Source organism: Jaculus jaculus, chromosome 15 (assembly GCF_020740685.1).
Source record: "Jaculus jaculus isolate mJacJac1 chromosome 15, mJacJac1.mat.Y.cur, whole genome shotgun sequence".
Taxonomy (NCBI): domain Eukaryota; kingdom Metazoa; phylum Chordata; class Mammalia; order Rodentia; family Dipodidae; genus Jaculus; species Jaculus jaculus.
Window position 1 is genome coordinate 25,097,665 of NC_059116.1, and position 21,972 is coordinate 25,119,636.

Sequence of the window (21,972 nt, forward strand, 5' to 3'; positions counted from 1 at the left end):
AAGGCACTTGCTTGAACAATCTGCTGGCCCACAATTCCCCAGTACTCACATAAAGTCAGATGCACAAAGCGGCACATGCACAGGTTTCCATAGTGTAATGGTTACCACGCTCGCTTAACAAAGTGGCACATGCATCTGGAGTTCATTTGCACCAGCAACAGGCCCTGGTGTACCCACACTCACTCACCCAGGTCCCCTCATTAAAATATTTTTTAAATATTGAAATTCAAATTTACTTCATATATCTAATAAAGAAAAAGTAAGCTGGGTGTGGTGGTACATGCCTTTAATCCCAGCACTTGGGAGGCAGAGAGGTAGGAGAATCACAATGAGTTCAAGGCCACTGTGAGACTACATAGTGAACTCCAGATGACCAGATGAGCTTGGGCTACAGTGAAACCCTACCTCGAAAAGTCAAAAAAAAAAAAAAGAAGAAAAAGAATAAATAAATGTTTTAATAATAAACTGTTGTTTTAAATAAGTTTCTGTGACTCAGCTTATCTTTCTAAGATACTCATCTTATAATTTCTATAGAACTCATATATTCATTAAAACTATAGGACTGGAAAGATGGCTCAGTAAAGGTACTTGCTTACAAAGCTTGCTGGTCTGAGTATGATTCCCCAGTACCCACATTAAACCAGATACAAAGTGGTACATGCATCTGGAGTTCACTTGCAGTGGTAAGAAGCTAGTGTGCCCATTCTTCACAACCCTTTTTTTTGTTGTTGTTGTTATTTTAATTAAAGCTATAAACAGACCTTCAACAGATCCTGGACCACTTGTCTGTGTCCAAAATAGCATGCCAGGTGTAGAGGGGTCCAGCCCAAATTAGACTTACTTCTTCCTAAAAATAAAAGGAAAATAAAGGTATCTTGTGGGGTTGGAGAGATGGCTTAGCGATTAAGGCACTTGCCTGCAAAGCCTAAGGACCCTGGTTCAACTCCCCAGAACCCACGTGAGCTAGATGCATAAGGTCACTCACGTGCACAAGGTCATGCATGCCCACAAGGTGGCACACGCATCTGGAGTTGGACTGCAGTGGCTAGAGGCCTTGGTGTACCAATTCATGCCCTCCCCCTCCCTTATAAGAAAAAAAATCTCTAAAAGATATCTTTGTATTGTATGCATATCTTGCTAATGCAAATAAATGCCTGTCTGGCTTTATAGGGGCCGCTAGGGATTTGAACCTGGGCCAACAGGCTTTTTAAGCAAGTACCTTTAATTCCTGAGCCATCTCCACAGTCCCAAAGGGCATCTTTACATGTTACTTACGTAGCTTTACAATAAACTCAATTTCTCCTTATCAAGGCTCCCTGGCCAATGGCTCTCCACACTGCACTACTGCTGAGGAAAAGGCAAGGCATACACAACTCAAACAAGTGCAATGGATCAGATATCCCAAGACCTAGACTTGATGCCACCTTACTTTACCACCCCCATCCCTGAGAGCAGAGGCAGACACGATGGGACATATTAAAGCTATGGTCTCCAGCAGCTTGCTAGCTAAGTCTTTATCTATCTTGCCATCCTTTAGTAAAGACAGTCTACTTTGCTTGGACATTTCTTCTGCATTTTTCTTTTTTTTTTTTTTTTTTTTTTTTGGTTTTCTGAGGTAGGGTCTCACTGTAGCCCAGGCTGACCTGGAATTCACTATGGAATCTCAGGATGGCCTCAAACTCATAGCAATCCTTCCTCTGCCTCCCAAGTGCTGGGATTAAAGGCGTGCATTACGTCCGACTTCTGTATTTTCATCTTAAGTGAAACACAGCTCTTCTCGGTAACAGTCAACATAGCATTTCATGAAGAGGAACTCTTTAGAACCCTTATGCTATGAAGAAGGATAGTCTGAGAAGATGAAAGCAATGTGGTGGACACTCTGAAAACTGTACCACAAAAGGAATCATTAATGGCTATTTCCTGTAGCATTTTCAACATGGTTCTGCCTCAGACAATGACTGAAAATGGAGTCTTTGACCTCAGATATATCTCAGTTAATGAGAACACTGGGTCACCAGAGTGCTAGGGAGTCCAACTACATACTAAAGTTAAAAGCAATAAAATGTCAGGTCCTAGTAGTAAAGATAGGAGAGGTATTAACACAATAAAATGTTGCAAAATTGAAAGTGAAATAATTCAATTTAGCAAAACAGGATAACAGGCCTAGAGCTGAAGTGGCTCCAAAAGCTAAATATTAAAATTTTAAATCAAGCTGTGGGGACTAGAGCCTAACAGCTTCCTAAAGCAAAGCTCACCACTCTGGAAGGTCTCCAACAAAATTTTTAGCCACCAGCCACACATTATCCACACCAGGTCATACACACACACACACACCCCCCCAGATGCCCAGTGTGCCTATGACTATCATCATTCACCCATACTACACATCTGTTTCATCTCACCAGTACATAATGGAGCTCCTAGTGACAAAGTCAATAAATCCCAGAGCCTCGCACTATTTTTATTTATTTATTTATTGCCTTCTGTTTTTAGATGAAACCTAGCTCTTCCCAATCAATAACCTCCTCCTTCCTCTGACGGAGGCTCCCCATTCCCACACCCACAGTACCTCACTGAGCAAAACTCCAGTGCACCTCTGCATCAGAAACCCACTGCTGGGCTGGAGAGATGGCTTAGTGGTTAAGGCACTTGCCTGCAAAACCTAAGCACCCATGTTCGAATCTCCAGGTCCCAAATAAGCCTGGCACAAGCATGAGCACAAGATGACACAGGTGCCTGAAGCCCTGGTGTGCTGATTTTCTCTCTCTCCTCTTGTTCTCTCTTAAAAAAAAAAAAAAAAAAAAAAATGCCAGACTGTTGGGCTTGCCTCAAAAAAAAAAAAAAAAAAACACTGCTGGATTGGAGAGATGGCTCAGCAGTTAAGGACCCAGGTTCAATTCTCCAGTACCCAGATGTAAAGGTGGCACACGCATCTGGAATCCCTTTGCAGTGGAAACAAGCCCTGACATGCCCATCTTCTCTCTGTCTCTCTCTCTCTCTCTCAAGTAAATATTAAAACACACACACACACACACACACACACACACACACACACACACTCTGCTATCTGTGGTCAAGAGTTCTCCCATTCATATTATGTAGTGGTTACCTTCTTGTTGCTACAAACAACACCCAACCAGAAGCAACTTTTGGAGAAAGGGGTTTCTTTTGGCTTACAGTTTCAAGGAGTTTCATCATGGTGGTAAGTGTAACAGGAAGATGGCTCACATTATCACATACCAGCAGGTAGGAAGCAACAAGAATGAGCTGAAAGCCAAGCATGGTGACACACACCTGTAATACCAGCACTTGAGAGACAGAGGTAGGAGGATCATCACGAGTTTAAGGTTAGCCTGAGACTACATAGTGAATTACAGGTCAGCCTGGTCTACAGCAAAACCCTACCTCAAAAAGCAAAAACAAAAAATGAGCTCATCTAAGACACCCAAAGCAGCTAGATTAATAAACCTCAAGGCTTGCAGCCAGTGACACTCCTCCTCCAAGGCTCTGCCTCCCCAAGACTCCACTCACTAGCCAGGCATCAGATATGAGGCTTAATCACAAACACATGAAGCTATGGGGGGCATTTTATATTCAAACCACCACATGTTATGCGCCCTCCTTTGAGCCACACTCCAGCAAATTCCTCCTCGCTGCCACCTGGAAGCCTCCTAGCAGCTTACACTCACAAACTCTGGGCAGCAGTCTTTCTCCACACCTCACATCCGACCGCCATCCCAGGGGCCTGCTGACCATTCCAGTTCCCTGCTCTCTCAGCCTCCCTCATTTCTCATGAGTGCTGCCTCTGGTCAGCGTCAGCACACAGGTATGCCCCAGACCTTGTCCTTGATTTAATCAGCTCTTCAATCAGTTTTCCTGTAGGCAGTATGCACATCTCCTTCCTTCAATAAGCCTGGCATGTATTCCTTGAGCTCTTTACCAATATCTTTTATCATTACCTCTGTCACAGTAGCCTAGGGAAAAACCCAGATCCTAGCCAAATTCATTGAATTTCTCCATAACCACAGGCAAAAGACTCATGGTGTCATGAAGGCAGGATCTCACACAGTAGCTCAACAGTCCTTACGCTGGTTGAGAACTCTCCTATACCCGCAAAAGGCATCTCAACCCATTGCTATTTCCCTGAAGCTTCGTACCCAGGCATCTCAACACTTAACAATGACCTTCCGTTTCAGCTTCACAGTAAAACTAGAAAGTTTCACTGAATTCCTTGGATTACCAGGACAATCAATCTACCTCCCCGCCCACACCTGCATGCCTTCTCCCATTCTTCCTCCCATCAACATCTCAAGATTCTTCCTGGGTCCCAGTCCTTCTTGCTTCTCAGGGGCTCCTCCGATCTGCATCTGCTCCCTCCTTGGTTGCTCACAGAAAGGAGTAAGTAGCCTCTAACATCTGACTAGCACAAACCAACCAACCTTCCTGGTCCCAAGCTTCCTACCCTTCTTTCTCCTCACACTCCCCTTCCTCCCATTTCTACTCTTCACTGTTCTTGCCACCTCATTCCTTCCTACCACCTCCTACCAGCTGCAGCTTAGACTCCTCTCCCATCATAACACTGACATTGTCCTTAATTGTCTTCAAAAATGCTGTCACTGGGGTCGGAGGGATGGCTTAGCAGCTAAGGTGCTTGCCTGTAAAGCCAAAGGACCCAGGTTTGATTCCCCAGGACCCACGTTAGCCAGATGCACAAGGAGGTGCACGCATCTGGAGTTAGTTTGCAGTGGCTGGAGGCCCTGGTGCACCCATTCTATTTCTCTCTCTCTCTCTTTTTCTCTGTCAAATAAATAAATATATTTTTCTTTAAAATGCTGTCATTGGGGCTGGAGAGATGACTTAGCGGTTAAAGCACTTGCCTGAGAAGCCTAAGGACCCATGTTTGACTCTCCAGATCCCACATAAGCCAGAGACATGGGATGATGCAAGCGTGCAAGGTCACAGATGAGCACAAGATGGCGCACACATCTGGAGTGGCTGGAGGACCTGGTGCATCAATTCTCTCTTTCTCTCTCATAAAAAATTAATTTTAAAAATGCTATCACTGAGTCAGTGGAGGGGGGCACTTTTCAGCTAGCACATCACTGAATCACAGTCCAGAATAGCATAGCCCATGGCCCATCGCCCTCTCTGGTTACCATGGCCTAAACTCTGATCTGTTTGGTTTCTTTTTTTATATATAAAAAGTTTTTTTAGGCTGGGCGTGGTGGCGTACACCTTTAATCCCAGCACTTAGGAGGCAGAGGTAGGAGGTTCACTGTGAGTTCGTGGCCTGCCTGAGACTACATAGTGAATTCCATGTCAACACGGGCTAGAGTGAAACATTACCTCAAAACACCAAAATAAAATAATAATAATAAGCAAAAAAGGGGGGCTAGAGAGATAGTTTATCAGTCAAGGTATTTGTCTGTAAAGCCTAAGGACCCAGGTTCAATTCCCCAGGACCTATGCTAAGCTAGATGCACAATGTGGCACATGTGTTTGGAGTTCGTTTGCAGTGGCTGGAGGCCCTGGCATGTCCATTCTCTCTCCCGCTTTCTTTCTCAAATAAATAAAAAGAAAATATTAAATTAAAAAATTCAGGTTACCATTTCCTACTCTCTACTATATAGATGATAAATATACATGCATTTGTATATCCACACAAAACCTACCTGCCCATTCCCCTTTGCATGTGTTTGCATAGCTGACCGCACTATTATTCCTCTGATTTCTCATGCAACACGTCAGGATCAGCCTTTATTGTTCTTGTGATGCTAGGGGATCAAACCCAGAGCCTCAAGCAAGCAAGGCAAGCACACTGCCACTGAGTTACACCTCCAGGCCTGTAAATTATTAAGTACTTCATTCTACATACTACTTAATACGAATAATGGATGCTCTTTTTAAAATTTTTTAAAATTTTTTATTTATTTATTTATTTATTTGAGAGCAACAGACACAGAGAGAAAGACAGGTAGAGGGAGAGAGAGAGAATGGGCGCGCCAGGGCTTCCAGCCTCTGCAAACGAACTCCAGACGCGTGCGCCCCCTTGTGCATCTGGCTAACGTGGGACCTGGGGAACCGAGCCTCGAACCGGGGTCCTTAGGCTTCACAGGCAAGCGCTTAACCGCTAAGCCATCTCTCCAGCCCTGGATGCTCTTTTTAAAGTTCAATAAATAATATCAAGTCTCATAGCATTTAGTGTAAACTCTAAGAAAGCAAAAGCTAAAAATCAACTACTCAAAGCTCACCTTTGCAGTTAATGTCAGCAGTTGCTCCACTCCGCTCCAGGGTTTCCAGCAGCCGTCTCACTTCTTCTGCGTTGCCATTTCTGGCATGATGGAGAAGCTGCTGTTCTGCTTCTGTGTTCATTTCTACATTAAAAATAAGAGCATGGTTATTCTCTGGACCATAATTAGCGCTTACACATTCCTTGCTCATAGAAAGGGGAAACTCATTTTCATTTTGCAGCCAGAACTGACCTCCCAAAAAATGTGGTAAATCATGTCCAAATCTAAGACATTTATGTCAAAATGTGCAAATGTTATGGAAAGCAATTCCCAGAAGAAATGCACATTTCAGTCTTGCTAGTAAATAAATATAGAGAAATATAACAAGTGATATTTTTCCCCATTAGCAAAATAAATAAATAAAAGACTGAATACAGCCAGTGCTGGTGGCAAGGACAGAATGGCCAGGACACTGCACAGGAAGCAACAGCAATTTGGCAATAAGTTAGTTAGTTAGTTAGTTAGTTCGTTCGTTCGTTCTGGGTGAAAAGAGCCCCTTCCTTCCACTTGGCTGCTGGAGCTGCTTGCTGCCTCCCAGCGTGGACTGAAGACCAGCAGGGACTGAAGAGCAGCGGCTTCTCAGGAAGCCTCCAGGCCTTCGGGCGCCATGTGCAGTGCAGGATCAGGACTGCTGGGGCACCTGGCCACGTGGACTGAGCAGCTACCTGGTTCCTTGATTCTCTGGCCTGCAACTGCTGTTAGACTACAGTAAACTAATCCAATAAATTCCCTTTTTAATATAATTCATTCTAGCAGTTCTGTTCCTCTAGAGAGCCCTGACTAATACAGTAGGTAACCCAGACAAGTTACACAGAGAAAAGAAAATTAAAGATGAAAACCAACATCCTTAGAGAACAGATGACAATATATTCTACAAAAACAACTTTAAAAGCTATTCTTAAAATAAAATCATAGAAGAAAAGAGTATCGGAAATTATAACCAGTAAAAGTGAAAAGCTCAGGAGAGGAGTTGGAAAATATAGCTGAAAATATCTCCTAGAGAACAAAGATGTTAAGAAAACAGGAGAGAAAAGTGCAGGCCTGTAATTCCCACCATTCAGGAGGCTGAAGCAGGAGTGCTATAAAGCTCAAAGCCAACCTGGGCTACATAGTGAGTTCAAGGTGGCTAGCCTGGGATATAATGGGAAACTCCATCACAAAACAATGCCAAGCGTGGTGGTGTACATCTATAATCCTAGCACTCAGGAGGCAGAGGTAGGAGGATTGCCATGAGTTTGAGGCCACCCTGGGATTACACAGTGAATTCCAAGTCAGCCTGAGCTAGAGTGAGACTCTACCTCAACACACACACACACAAAACAAAGGTGATAGGGGGAGAAAGGAAGAAAGAAAAAAGAGATTAAAGAAAATGTAAGAATTAAATGACTCTCCATGAGGTAGGATATCCAAATGACAGAATTCTAGAAAATTAATGCAACACCTTCACAGAACTTAAGGACAGGCTGAGAAGATGGCCCAGCAGTAAAAGATTCTTGCTTGCAAAGCCCACCAGCCTGGGTTCAATTCCCCAGTACCCATGTAAAGCCAGATATACAAAGTGATGCATGCATCTCGACTTTGTTTGCAGTGACAGGAGGCCCCGGCACAACCATACACCACCCCACACACATACACATGTTCTCTCTCTCGCTCAAAAAATTTAAAAAAAAAAGAAGAAGAATTGAAGGGCTAACGAAAATACAACAATCTGGAAATCTTCTGGTCTACAGAATGCTTATTTTCATGACATTTTAGAACTTTAGAGGCAGAGAAACGTCTCTGTTTCCAGGGGAAAAAAAAGAATCAGGGAACAAAGGAGAAGGAGTCAGAATGATTTTGACTTTTCAGCTACAACATAAGCAGCTAAGAAATAATAAATACCCCAAAGTTCTGCAGGAAAATGGTTTCTAGTCCCAAATTTTATGAGCAGCTAATCAAAAGGGTTGAATGAAGTCTGGTTGGGGTGAGGCACTGTGGATTGAGCCCAAGGGCTGACACATGCGAACCACATACTCTCCCCATTAGTATACCAGCAGCCCAACTATATTTTCTGATGTGAGAACAAAAATCTACTTCTAGCCAAGCTAGGTCACACATGTGCACAAGGTGGCACATACGTCCGGAGTTCAATTACAGTGCCTGGAGGCCCTGGCATACCAATTCTCTCTCACACACATGTTCTCTCGCAAACCCTGCCTTGCAAAACAAAAAAAAACAAACAAAAAAAGCCAGTCTATTGGGCTTGCCTCAAAAAAATAAATTAAAATAAATAAATAAATAAATAGAGCCTCCTGCCAGGCATGGTGGCGAACACCTTTAATCCCAACACTTGGGCAAAGGTAGTAGGATCACCATGAGTTCAAGGCCACCCTGAGACTACAGAGTGAATTCCAGGTCAGCCTGAACTGCAGTGAAACCCTACCTGGAAAAACAAAAACAAAAACAAAAATAGTCCCTCCTGACATGTCTGCTTGGCAATGCTGTATTTGGTATTTTCTCTAGGAAAACTCTTCATATCTCAAGATATCCAGGACACAGCTCCACTTGTCTCCTATTTTTGCCTTACTGCTAGCTGGTAGAAATTAGCTACTAGAACAACATATCTTGGAGGTGTTTACTCAGTTTGCTGAGGAAACAAATCATGACAAGATAGTTCCACAATGTCTCAGCTCTGAAGAAACTAAGACCAAATCTGTGCCTTTCTGGAGAAGACTGGATTTGTAAATGGAACTGAAGCTGCTAACAAACTGTGACAAGAGAGTCTGTTCTCGCTGAAGTGACTACAGCACAGGGGCCATCTGTACAGCCTTGTGCAGAAAAGCCCATCGTGAATCCTCCTAAGAGTACAGATCAGGCTGCCCTGCAGTCAGCAGCAGGGCCTTGGAGGCCATCTTCATGACTCCCGAAGGCTCCTGCTCCAGCCGCTGCTAATGGAAATGGGGGCACTGTCAAAAAGGACAGAGCAGGTAAAATGCTATGTACTCTAGGGTAAAACTGGAATGGACTAGACTGAGTTACCACCAGACAGAAATGAGCTTGATTCTTCATCAAATGCTTGGATGTTTTGTAAATAAAATCCTAAAGTTAATTGTGTTTGTACATTTTGCAGCACATGGAAAAATGTTTGTAAATATAAAAATGAAACAAGCCGGGCGAGGTGACACATGCCTTTAATCCCAGAGGTACGAGGATCACAGGAAGTTCGAGGCCACCCTGAGACGACATAGTGAATTTCAGGTCAGCCAGAGCTAGAGTGAGACCCTACCTCAAAAAACAAAAAAAAAAAAGAAAGAAAAGAAACAAGGGCTGAAGAGATGGCTTAGTAGTTAAGGCACTTGCCAGCAAAGCTAAAGGACCCAGGTTCAATTCCCCAAGACCCACATAAGCCAGATGCATAAGGTGGCACATGCATCTGGAGTTCATTTGCAATGGCTAGAGGCCCTGACACACCCATTCTCTCTCACTCTCACTCTTTCTCTCACTCTCTCAAATAAATAAATAAAATACTTAAGAGAAAACAAAAACAAAATCTACCATCTAAACAGTCTTCTGTAATATAAAAGCCCCAGTGGAAAAAATAAAACAAAAAAATCCCAGTGATTCTAGGGTGTTCATCCTCACAGGACTGGTGTTCCAGGTGTGCATGACCACACCCACACCAAGTCTTGACATGAGTGCTGGCTCAGGCCCATGATGTGGTTGCTCATACATGCTGGGTTTGAGATTGGCATTTATTCAGATATTTGTGGGCTATCTTCTGATGTCAGTCTGCTATGGGCAGGAGGTGCAACAATGGAAAACACAGTCCATGGACTCCAGAAACAGGGTAAGCACACAAATGATGATCACAGCACGTGCCATGTACAACAATGCACAAAGGCAATGGTCACAGAAGTTGTGAGCTATTTGCCTGCACTGGTTGTCAGCAGCGAGAGAACTGAGACACAACTTCGCACAGCCACCTTCACCAGCCTGAGGAGTCCCCTCAATTTTTTTTTTTTTTTTTTTTTTTTTGAGGTCGAGTCTCACTTTAGCCCAAGCTGACCTAGAATTCCCTATGTAGTCTCAGGCTGGCCTCAAACTCAACAGGGATCCTCCAACTCGGCCTCACAAGCGCTAGGATTAAAGGCTTGCACCATCATACCCAGCATCTCTCAATATTTTGAGGTACTTGAACTCAGACTAAAGTCAGGATTTGGGACTTCAAGGCAGAAAAAAATTTTAGGAAGAGACAGTATGAAGCAGAGTTGGAAATTTTATTAAAGATATTAAGGCATGCAAGAAAAAGATGTGGGACTGGAGAGATGACTCAGTGGTTAAAGGTGCTTGCAAAGCCTAACCATCCAGGTTCGATTCCCTAATACCACCTAAAGCCAAATATACAAAGTGACACATGCGCCTGGAGTTCGGGACTCATTTGCAGTGCCCAGGCTCTCACTCATTCTCTTATCCCACCCCACTCTCTTAAATAAAGAAAAAAAAATTTTTTTAAGGAAGAGAATGAAAGCACAGCCAAGAGCATGAGTGTGGGCTTCTCTGAAAGATTTGCAGAAAGTAAGACTTAGCCAAGTGTGGGTACGGTGGCGCACAGTGTCCTGGTGTTAGCTAGGTATGCCATTTTGGTGGCTCAAGTTCTCTCTCTCTCTAGTTAAGGGAAATCACAGAGTGGCTCTAGTGGTGCCTTGGATAGGGTTATAATCTGATAAAGTGAAACCAGGAGCCACTAGGTTGCACAAGGGGTTTAGTTCTTATCCTCTTCCAGTAAATGGGGTTGCAAATGGTGAGAAACTGTAGTCTGAGCTTGGAAGGGAGAAAGGCCTTACAGAGCTCATTATGCTGGAATGCTTGCTTCTCTGCTGGTGACAGGCTCCTTTCCCTTCTCCTGTCACTGAATTACAAAGTGAAATGTAAACTTGTAGGTAATTCACCAAGATCACATGGATGGAATATAACCTGGAGAGCTAGACAGAAAATAGGGAGATTAATCAAGACCACATCTCAAAAAAATTAAATAAAATTGAGAAATTAGCTAATAACAGGTTGAGCACTGTGAACTCAAGTTTCCAGAAGAATCTAAGCCACATCTGTATTCAACATTCTATAAGACTTGGGCTGGAGATATGGCTTAGTGGTTAAGGCACTTGCCTATGAAGCCTAAGGACCCAGGTTCGATTCCCCAGTACACACACAAGCCAAATGTAAAAGGTGGTGCATGTGTTTAGAGTTCAGTTTCAGTGGCTGGAGGCCCTGGCATGCCGATATTCCCATATTCTCTCTCTCAAGTAAATAACTTTTTCTAAATATTCTATAAGACTGACTAGAAATTCATGATTGTGGAAAGTTAGAATGTTCAAATCCACAGCCAAATGACCTTTAGCCTCCTTAATTGCCATTCATTGCCCATCTTCACAGAAACAAAGGGAAACTTTTTTGAGACAAATACTGCCTATTTTGCCCAGGCTAGCCCTCAATTCCTGGGCTCAAGGGATTCTCTTATCTCAACCTCCTAAGTGGCTACAACCACAGACCGGCATGCCACCTGGACTGCTTTTAAAGGGAAACTAAATACAGAGTATTCAAGTGATTTACTTTCCGTGGCCACATGATCGGAAAATGCAGCTAAGGACTGCTTTCACTATATAGTCATTCCCTCCTTTCAGGATGAAAAATAAAGTAATTCAGAAAAAGTGAGTGACCTAGTAAATCTCTTTTTGTCCCTGTCCACATTCTGCAGCCACCCTGCTAATAATGACAATACTGATACAATACAGGTGGAAGAAATCATGTGAGGACAATCCCCACCTATTCTAGAGCTCAAGATCATGTAAGAACACATGACAGGGGCTGGAAAGATGGCTTAGCAGTTAAGGTGCTTGCCTACGAAGCCTATGGTAACACATGCTTAGGGAATTTATAGCCAGCCTGGGCTATAAAGTGAGAGCTTGTCTCAAAAAGAATGAAACAAAAATTTGTCACAACAGAGCTTCAGCTGAAAATATTATGACCAAATAGACAGCCACGCCTCTAAGTAAAATAAAGTTACCAGGAGAGCACAGCATGGTGCATGCCTTTAATCCCAGTACTCACTCAGGAGGCAGAGGTAGGAGGCTCGCTGTGAGCTCAAGGGCAGCCTGAGACTATAGTGAATTCCAGGTCAGCCTGGGCTAAAACCAAGACTATACCTCAAACAAACAAACAAAAAAGTTACCAGCATAAAATGTGTAACTGAAATAGACACGTTATCCCTGAAGAAGTGATTGTGTCCTTTCACTTAATTGTTCCTTCTGTAAAAGTATCCTTTCTTAAGGGAATACAAGGAAAGGAGTATTTGGAGAAATACTAGCTGGCTAATGTGAATCACAGGTGTAAGTAAGCACCACTACAATAACACCTGCAGAAAGGAGCAGACTCCAGGGACAAGGATCAAGCACCTGCCACAAATTCCTGTTGATTCACAATGAATACTTAGCAAGTGATATGTGACCTTGCAAAAACCTTACGCTGACATACAAGGATTTCAGGTAAAGCCACTCAATTTCCAGCAGTTTTACTCCTATTTTGAATATCAGCTGCTGCGTGCTATGGGAGTTACATTGTCTCAGAGAAAAGGAAGATAATTAAAAAAAAAAAAAAAAATGAATGTTGGGCTGGAGAGACAGCTTAACAGTTAAGGTGCCTGCCTGCCAAGCCTAAGTACCCAGGTTCGATTCCCCAGTACCCATGTAAGCCAGATGCACAAAATGAGGCACAATTCTGGAGTTTGTTTGCAATGGCTGGAGTTCCTGGTGTGCCCATTATCTCTATGAGGCCTGTTTCACTCTCCCAGTCTCCAATAAATATTTTAAAAAAATTATAATAATGAACTTAGCGGGGAATGGTGGCGCACATCTTTAATCTCAGTAGTTGGGAGGCCGAGGCAGGAGGATCGCCATGAGTTGGAGGCCACCCTGACACTACATAATGAATTTCAGGTCAGCCTGAGCTACAGTGAGACCCTACCTCGAAAAACAAAACAATAATAATAATGAATATTACTACAACTTTTTTCCCTGCCGGGCGTGGGGGCACATGCCTTTAATCTCAACACTCGGGAGGTAGAGGTAGGAGGATCAATATGAGTTCCAGGCCACCCTACATAGTGGATTCCAGGTCAGCGTGGACCAGAGTGAAACCTTACCTCGAAAAACTGAGAAACAAAACAAAAAACTTTTCGCTCTATACACTGTACATAAAGCCTACCTAATTTAGAATTGGGGAGGGGGTTGTCAAACGAAAGCAGACTTTGTAACTTCTGTAATTACAAGCTCTTTGCATTGTGAACAGGGGAATTTATATCGACCTCATTGAAGAGAAAAAATAAAATAAACCACCGAGTTAGAATGTAAACGCTGTGGGCCCACAAAAGAAAAACAAACTATTTCTCCAAGTGCTGTATACATCCAGAATGCATCGACTCCACGGCGTTTTCGAGGGAAAAACGCATCGCTGATTGCAAGGATAGTTTAACGACACTATCAACTATCCAGGCACACCCGAGAGCAGCGTTTGCTAATAATCACCAGCCTCAGTATCGGATCGACAGCAATCCAATGTCACAATACTGTCTGCCTCCCGGAGACGCCCCGGCCCCCAGCTGCGGGTCATCAGGGCCAGGGGAGTCCCGGGCCTTCGGGTTGGCTTTCACGTCTGCTGACCAAGCACGCGGCAGGACGGTCCCGTGACTTCCACCGCGGGATCCGGGTCCCTCTCGTGGGGCGGAACGAAAAGTTCGGATGCTCGCGGCAGAGTGGGGCGGGGGGAGCGGCGCGGGGCGGAGCACCGCCTCCCCGGCCACGCGTCCACAGTCGCTTCCTTCCCACAACTAAAGCCCCGAGCCGACCGCGTCGCGTCACGCCGCGTCACGTCACGCGCGGGAAGCCACGCCCACCCACCCCCGCCCCACGCAACGCACGCGGACCGGCGGACCGGCCGCCCGAGCCCCGCGCGCCGGCCAAGCGGCCGGAAGTGGCCCGCGAGACGCTCACCTCCGCGCCGTCCGCGGCCGCCCGAGCTCCTGGAGGCCCGGGGACCGTCACCGATGCTGCCGGGCACTCCCCGAGGACACGGGCTCCCGGAGCGGAGAACACACACCCGAGCGGAGCGTGGCCTGCGGCTACCGAGCGACGCCGCCCTGGGGACGCGCGCGCCAGCCACAATAGTGGGCGCCCGGCCCGACACGTGACCGACGCGCGGGGCCACGCCCCCTCTGTGCTACGCCACGCCCCCTTTGGGGCTGGCCACGCCCCCGGTCGGCTACTGTCCAGAACTCCAGGCTTAAGCCCCCCCCACGCCCGGCCGCCTTGTTCCTCCCATCACGCTCCAAGGCTAAAACCTACCTGGGTGGGCTGGGGGGTACTGGGAGTGACACCACTGAGCAGAAGATAAACATAGCAGGTTACGCATTTGTTGTTACACATAACATCACCTGCCAGGCAGACTTATTTATTTTGCTTTGGTTGTGACTCCACCCGAGGCTGTGTAAATAAGCTACACCTCTTTTTTTCCCACACAGCTGAAGATGGCCTTTAAAATGTTCATATAGGAGCTGGAGAGTTGGTTTAGCGGTTAAGGCGCTTGCCTGCAAAACCAAAAAGCCTTGCTTCAATTCCCCAGGACCCAAGTAAGCCAGCTGCACAAGGTAGCGCGTGTGTCTGGAGTTCATTTGCAGCGGCTGGAGGCCCTGGCCTGCCCATTCTCTCTCCCACTCTCTCTCACTCTCACTCTGACTCTTTCAAATAAATAAAACTTAAAAAATAAAAATAAAGAATGTTAAGACTTCCCTTCTTGTCTTCCTCCACTAAATCTTTCGAAAAGAACCCACCCTTCCATAGTGGATGTCTGCTGAATCTAGCCAGAGAAGTTAGCACATCGTCCTTAATGCGAAGGTTCAAAGTCTAGTATAATTAAAAAGTATAATTAAAGCTTTTAAAAAGAGATTTATGCATAGCTTGGGAAAGTTTTTAAAAAGACTCAGAAAAGTTGCAAAGTTCAGGGGATTGCAAGCATTTCTTTTTTCTTTTTAGATTTTTGTAGGTGTATGTAATGAACGTTCTTATGCAATGAAAACTTAATAAATAGACATCATTTTAAAGAGGTGGTAGTTCAAGTCCATGCAAGTCTAGACATAGGTACTGAGAACCTGCTATAAGCATGCTGCTTACTAGTTACACGTGGTACATTGACATGTAACTACCACATGGAAGGTTTATTAGAGCCATGTCTTTGAAGAGAACAGCCTCCTCCCTCACCCCCACCCCCCACAGGCAGACATCTTTTATTAATAAAACAAGCATTTGACTAGCACCTTATTTCAATTGTAAAATGTGTGGTAACCAAGGAAGAGTCTGAGAGAGAGAGCTGATTGGTCTAGGTTCAGGAAGGGGGTTGGCACACCTGGGTTGGGGAGGGGCCGGATTGATGGTTTAGCTGGTCTATGGATTTTAATCCTTTAAATTCGTGAGACAAGGATCTGAAGATACCCTAAGTTTTCTGGTTTGTTGACATTGAGCAGGAGCTCCAAAACTCCCTTTACACATCAGGACACCCTAGCCGTATGCATCACTTGAAATGAACTTTTTGTTTTAACTTTAAACTTAAACAGCCTCATATGGCTAGCAGTTGCCATATAGGACAGTACAGTTTTAAAATAATCACTATGGTGTCTCCAGTAATGACATATTCTATTTGTCATGCATAGACCCAATAATTAATAATAATTAACATATTTCCCTTCAGACTCCATTCTGAGCATGTGGGCAGGTAAACAAGTAGCTTTCAAATGGGGCTTTTTAAAATTTTTATTTATGGGCTGGAGAGATGGCTTAGCGGTTACGCACTTGCCTGTGAAGCCTAAGGACCCCGGTTCGAGGCTCGGTTCCCCAGGTCCCACGTTAGCCAGATGCACAAGGGGGCGCACGCATCTGGAGTTCGTTTGCAGAGGCTGGAAGCCCTCGTGAGCCCATTCTCTCTCTCACCCTCTATCTGTCTCTCTCTCTGTGTCTGTTGCTCATAAATAAATAAATAAATAAATAAATAAATAAATAAATAAAATTTTTATTTATAAGAGAGAGAATATGAGAATGGGTTTGCCAGGGCCCCTTGCCAAAGCAAGAGATCTCCAGACATATGTGCCACTTTGTGTATCTGGCTTTACACTGGGGGCTGGGGAATCGAACTCTGCCCAGCAGACTTTGCAAACAAACTGCTGAGCTATCTCCCAAGCCCCTCAGATGGAGCTTATTAAAGTAACTAAACCCCCTGTCTACCATGTATATATGCAGAAATAGAAACGGAAGCTCTGGTGAAGTGGAAAAGGGATTAGAGAGTAACTAAGCCATGGCCCTATGGTTCCAATGATTGTGGGACTCAGACTGAAAAGCTTACCAGGTTAGCAGTAGAGAAGGGTGGATTTCCACAGAATTGCCATGGTCCCCACAGGATTCAGCTTGGATTCCTCCGTTGTCTGAAGGCCCTCAGGAAGCCCATGCTTCTCTACACCAACCCCCTCTCCACACAGGGATTCCATCCAGAGCACACTACCTAACTTCTGTGTGCCTATAGATTTTTTTAAAAAGTATTGTATTTATTTATTTATTTGAGAAAGAAGGAGGCAGGTAGAGAATGGGTGCACCAGGGCCTCTAGTTACTGCAAATGAACTCCAGATGCATGTGCCACCTTGTACATCTGACTTACATGGGTACTGGGGAATCAAACCTGGGTCCTTAGGCTTCACAGGCAAGCACCTTAACCACTAAGCCATCTCTCCAGCCCCTGCCTACAGTTTTATAATGAGCCTGAGACATCCCAGGATGCACCTCGTGTGCTACATGTCTTAAAATCAGTTCCCTGGTACCAACGTGACTGCTAAGTGCTGCAGGCGTATGTTAAAGGCTTCTTCATGTTATTAAAAGGAGACGTTTATGGACTGAGACACTGGGGAGGCCTTTGGGTAATTACTGCCTGGAATGCTGAAAAGTAGGTCAGAAGTCATCAGTCAAATCTAGATAAGTTGTTGACTTGGGGGAAATGAACCATCTTGTTGCCTACATATTAAACACTTTGTAGTTATTATGAACTCCAGACTATCAAAGCTATAAGGTCATTGTGTGTGGGTGGTGGGGAGATTTCTCTCTTAAAAGCTATTTTTGTTATTTGTTCCATTCCCTCTAGTTTATTTAATCAACTTAAAGGAGCTGCTACATTTTCAGACATCAAATTCTCTGGGCAGAAATTATAGACATAATTCTATGCCTGCCTCTTCCTGGGGTTCTGTCTCCACAACTACCTTCTACCAAAGATTGATTTTGCTGGCATTTCCACATAAAATGTTTAAAAAGGTCTTCTATGTCAGTGGACTGTCTTGGTCACAAACAACAAGCAGACACTGGCTAACTTAAACAGGGAATGTACCATGCAGGTGCCAAGAAGCAACTGGGAATTTGAACCAGTAAGTACTAGACTAGGGGCATTTCTGGGTATCTGAGCAGGAACTAGTTTATATTTCTTCCAAGATACCAATACTGGGGAAAATGGGAAAATATACTCCAAATGTTTTTCTTTATCTTTTTTTTTTTTAATTCATTTATTTGCAAGAGGGAGAGAAGGAGGGAGGGAGGTAGAAAAAGGATATGGGTGCACCAGGGCCTTTTACTACTAAAAAATAAATAAATAAATAAATAAATAAATACCTCTAAATGCATTTGTCTCTTTGTGCACCTGGCTTGGCTTTAGGTGGGTACTAGGGAATTGAACCCATACTGTCAGGCTTTGCAAGCAAGCACTTTAAACCCATGAGCCATCTTCTCAGCATTATTATTATTATTATTATTATTATTATTATTATTATTATTTTATCATTTTAGGTGTTTCAAGGTAGGGTTCCACTCTAGCTCAGGTTGACCTGGAATTCACTATACAGTCTCAGGGCAGCCTCGAACTCACAGTGATCCTCCTACTTCTGCCTCCCAAGTGCTGGGATTAAAGGCATGTGGCCACCAAACCCAGCTGTCTCATCTCTATTTTTATTTTTCTATCAATGTGGTGGCTTGATTCAGGTGTCCCCCATAAATTAATGGGGGGCCTTGCTGATGGCTATTTGGGAATTAAAGCCTTCTGGAGGCAGAATATTGTTGGGGTGGGCTTATGGGTGTTATAGCCAGCTTGCTCTTACCACTGCTTGGCACACTCTCTTGTTGCTATTGTCCATCTTATGTTGGCCAGGAGGTGATGTCCACCCTCTGCTTATGCCATCATTTTCCCCTGCCATCATGGAGCTCCCCCTTGAGACTGTAAACAAAAATAAACCCCCTTTTCCCACAAGCTGCTCTTGGTCGGATGTTTTCTGCCAGCAATGTGAACCTGCCTGCAACACTATCTAATTGTCTTTTCAGATAAGGCAAAGTAAAAAGAGAAGGAGAGAGGAAGAGAGAAGGGATGGCTTTTCCCATAACACTTGTGCTCCTTGGGCAATATTTCCAATCTTTAATTAGCCCTAATTTTTTTTTTAATTTTATTTATTTATTTGAGAGCGACAGACACAGAGAGAAAGACAGATAGAGGGAGAGAGAGAGAATGGGCGTGCCAGGGCTTCCAGCCTCTGCAAACGAACTCCAGACGCGTGCGCCCCCTTGTGCATCTGGCTAACGTGGGACCTGGGGAACCGAGCCTCGAACCGGGGTCCTTAGGCTTCACAGGCAAGCGCTTAACCACTACGCCATCTCTCCAGCCCAATTAGCCCTAATTTTATACATCACAAATAGAACCTACTTTTCCATCCGTAGTTTGGCAAGGCAATGTGCCACCCCTGATAGGTAGCTACTATCTTCCTGCAGGCCTCAGGAAGCCTGTTCCATTGTTACTCCTTTTTTGTTTTAAATATAGACTCTTAGTCTTAGCACAGCAGGTGGAGAGGAACAAAGGCCTGTATAAATGATACCTTCCTATTAGTCTTATGGGTCTAATAGTTTTGCTCTGCCCAACTGAAAAGCTTTGTTGAGTAGCAGTGAGCCATCTAGATTTTTCTCATGTTGTTTTTTTTTTTTTAATTTAACTTATTTGTTAACAGAGAAAGGGAGAGAGGGGGAGAGAATGGGCACACCAGGGTCTCTAGCCATTGCAAACAAACTCCAGACACATGCACCACCTTGTGCATCTGGCTTATGTGGGACCGGGAGAGTGAAAACGTGGATCCTTTGACATTTGCAGGCAAGTGCATTAACAAATAAGCCATCTTTCCAACCCTAAGATATATGGTTTCTTTTTAATTTTTTTGTTCATTTTCATTTATTTATTTGAAAGCAACAGACAGAAAGATTAAGAGGCAGATAGATAAAGAATGGAAAGCCGGGCGTGGTGGCGCACGCCTTTAATCCCAGCACTCGGGAGGCAGAGGTAGGAGGATTGCCATGAGTTCAAGGCCACCCTGAGAAGACAGAGTTAATTCCAGGTCAGCCTGGACCAGAGTGAGACCCTACCTCGAAAAACCAAAAAAAAAAAAAAAAAAGAATGGGTGCGCCAGGGCCTCCAGCCACTGCAAACGAACTCCAGACACATGCACCCCTTGTGGGTCCTGGGGAAGCGAGCCTCGAACCGGGGTCCTTAGGCTTCACAGGCAAGCGCCTAATCGCTACTCAATCTCTCCAGCCCAGAAATATGTTTTTTTTTTAAATTTCTATTCCTTACTTGATATAACTCGAGTGTTTTCTGCTCCTTGAAGCCAGAAATAACTTAACGTGTCATGATTAACCTGCTTGCCTGCTCTTCTCTATCACATTCTTAATTTCTTTTTTAAAATTTATTTATTTGTAAGCAGAGAGAGAGAGAGAATGGGTGTGCCAGGGCCACTAGCTTTTGCAAACACACTCTAGTTGCATGTGCCACTTTGTGCTTCTGACTCTACATGGGTACTGAGGACTTGAAACCAGGTTGTTAGGCTATATGGGCGAGCGCCTTAACCGCTGAACCATCTCTCTAGCCCCATTCTTAATTTCTCACAGCTCTGGCAAAACCTCTTTTTCCAATGGCTACCTCGTGATGCTTAACCTTGATGGTTAACAAGAGGATTGAGAACCACCTAAGGAGCAAACCTCTGGGTGTGTCTATAAAATCACCTCCAGAGAGGCTTAAACTTGGGAAGAAGGACACATGCTCAGTGTAGGAGGCACAATCCCATGGGCTGGGGCCTGGGACTGAACCAAAGGGGAAAAGTGAGCTGAGTATGAACATTTATCTCTTTCAGCTTCCTGACTGTGGCTACAATGTGATCAGCTGCCTCATGTTCCTGCCACTGAGCCTTCCCTGTTATGGTGGACTATACACTCAGACTGTGAGCCAATAAAAAAACCAAAAAAATAAATAAATAAAATAAAACAAAACCACCTTCCTTCTTCAGGTTGCTTTTGTCAGGTATTTTATCAGAGCACCAAGAAAAGTACTCCCCCCTAAAATAAATAAGATTTTAAAAAGAGCTGCACAGATGGCTTAGCAGTTAAGGCACATGCCTGCAAAGCCAAAGGACCCATGTTCAATTCTCCAGGACCCAAGTAAGACAGATGCACAAGGTGACACATGTATCTAGACTTCAATTGCAGTGGCTGGAGGCCCTGATATGCTCATTCTCTCTCTCTCTCCTTCTTTCTCTCTTTCAAATAAATAAAAATAAAGAAAAGTAAGTGACACATTGAAAGGCAGGACAGAAAATTTTAAAGTAAACTTAGTGAAGAAACAGCTGGTTGCTACAGCTAGGGGACAGCCTGAACTGTATATTCAGAAAGGAGTAAATCAAAAATAGGCTAAAAGATAGGCTGCGGGTGGCCCAAGATATGGGTTGGTCAGGTCAACCTAAACTTTATGTCCCGGGAAGAGGAAAAAAAATAGTTTCCCAAGACAGCCTGACCAAGGACTTAAACTCTGGTTATGCACAAATAAGATATGTAGACATAACTGTACAAGCTTGGCAAATACCCTTGTGGAAACACCCTTCCCTTTCCCTTCCTTGCTAAAAACCCTATAAAAAGAAACACCCAATAGGGCTCAGGGTCGACTCCTCTGTCTCCTGCATGAGATACGTGTCAACCCCAAAGCTCTGGTTTCCCGAATAAAGCCTCATGCTTTTGCAGCAAGTTGTGTGTCTTTGGGTGCGTGCTATCTCGAGACTTGAGTGAAGGTCTCCCTCTGGGGGTCTTTCAACATAACCTCAACCCCTGAGGTCTCTGCTGCTCTCTGCTCTTGAAATTCATGGTTTCCAAATCCTTGCCAACCCCCACCACCTGTTCCTGAGTCATCTCCCAGCCTCTGACACACAGCGGGTCAGGGGCTCCCCCTGGATGAGTTATGGTAGCCCGTGATTTCACGTCACCCACTGAAGTTCATAAAACTCGAAGGGAGCGCATTTTATGAGCCAGTCTTTGGGTCTGAATTGAAAATATGAGTCAACTCGCAGTCTCCTAAACCTTTAATTTGGAAGTGTATTCAGAAATCACTCAGTACAACCTCAAACCTCAAACCAGACTGTCCTCAACCACATCAGGAGAAGTATTCTCCCAGAGTGGGGACTTGATACTTTCTAGACTAGTAAATTACACCCAACTACCTTTCTCCGCCACCCCGCCCCCCACTAACAAGTTCCTCTTACTGAAGCAAGTG

At 44.4% G+C, this 21,972-nt stretch overlaps 1 protein-coding gene across 2 annotated transcripts in view; it reads right to left on the reverse strand.

Moving 5' to 3' along the window:
• Window positions 1–14,445, reverse strand: part of Osbpl1a (oxysterol binding protein like 1A) — a 238,528-nt gene extending 224,083 nt beyond the window's left edge. The window contains exons 1-3 of one of the 2 annotated variants that reach the window (XM_004654838.3): window positions 14,315–14,445; window positions 6,252–6,374; window positions 762–847 (exon numbers count right to left, since the gene is read on the reverse strand). In XM_004654838.3, coding sequence (XP_004654895.2) covers window positions 762–847; window positions 6,252–6,372 — 207 coding nt within the window. In that variant the 5' untranslated portion in view covers window positions 6,373–6,374; window positions 14,315–14,445. Of the gene's footprint in view, window positions 1–761; window positions 848–6,251; window positions 6,375–14,314 lie in introns of those variants that run through there. The other variant, XM_045134619.1, reaches the window with a different exon arrangement.
• Between the last annotated feature and the right edge of the window lie 7,527 nt (window positions 14,446–21,972).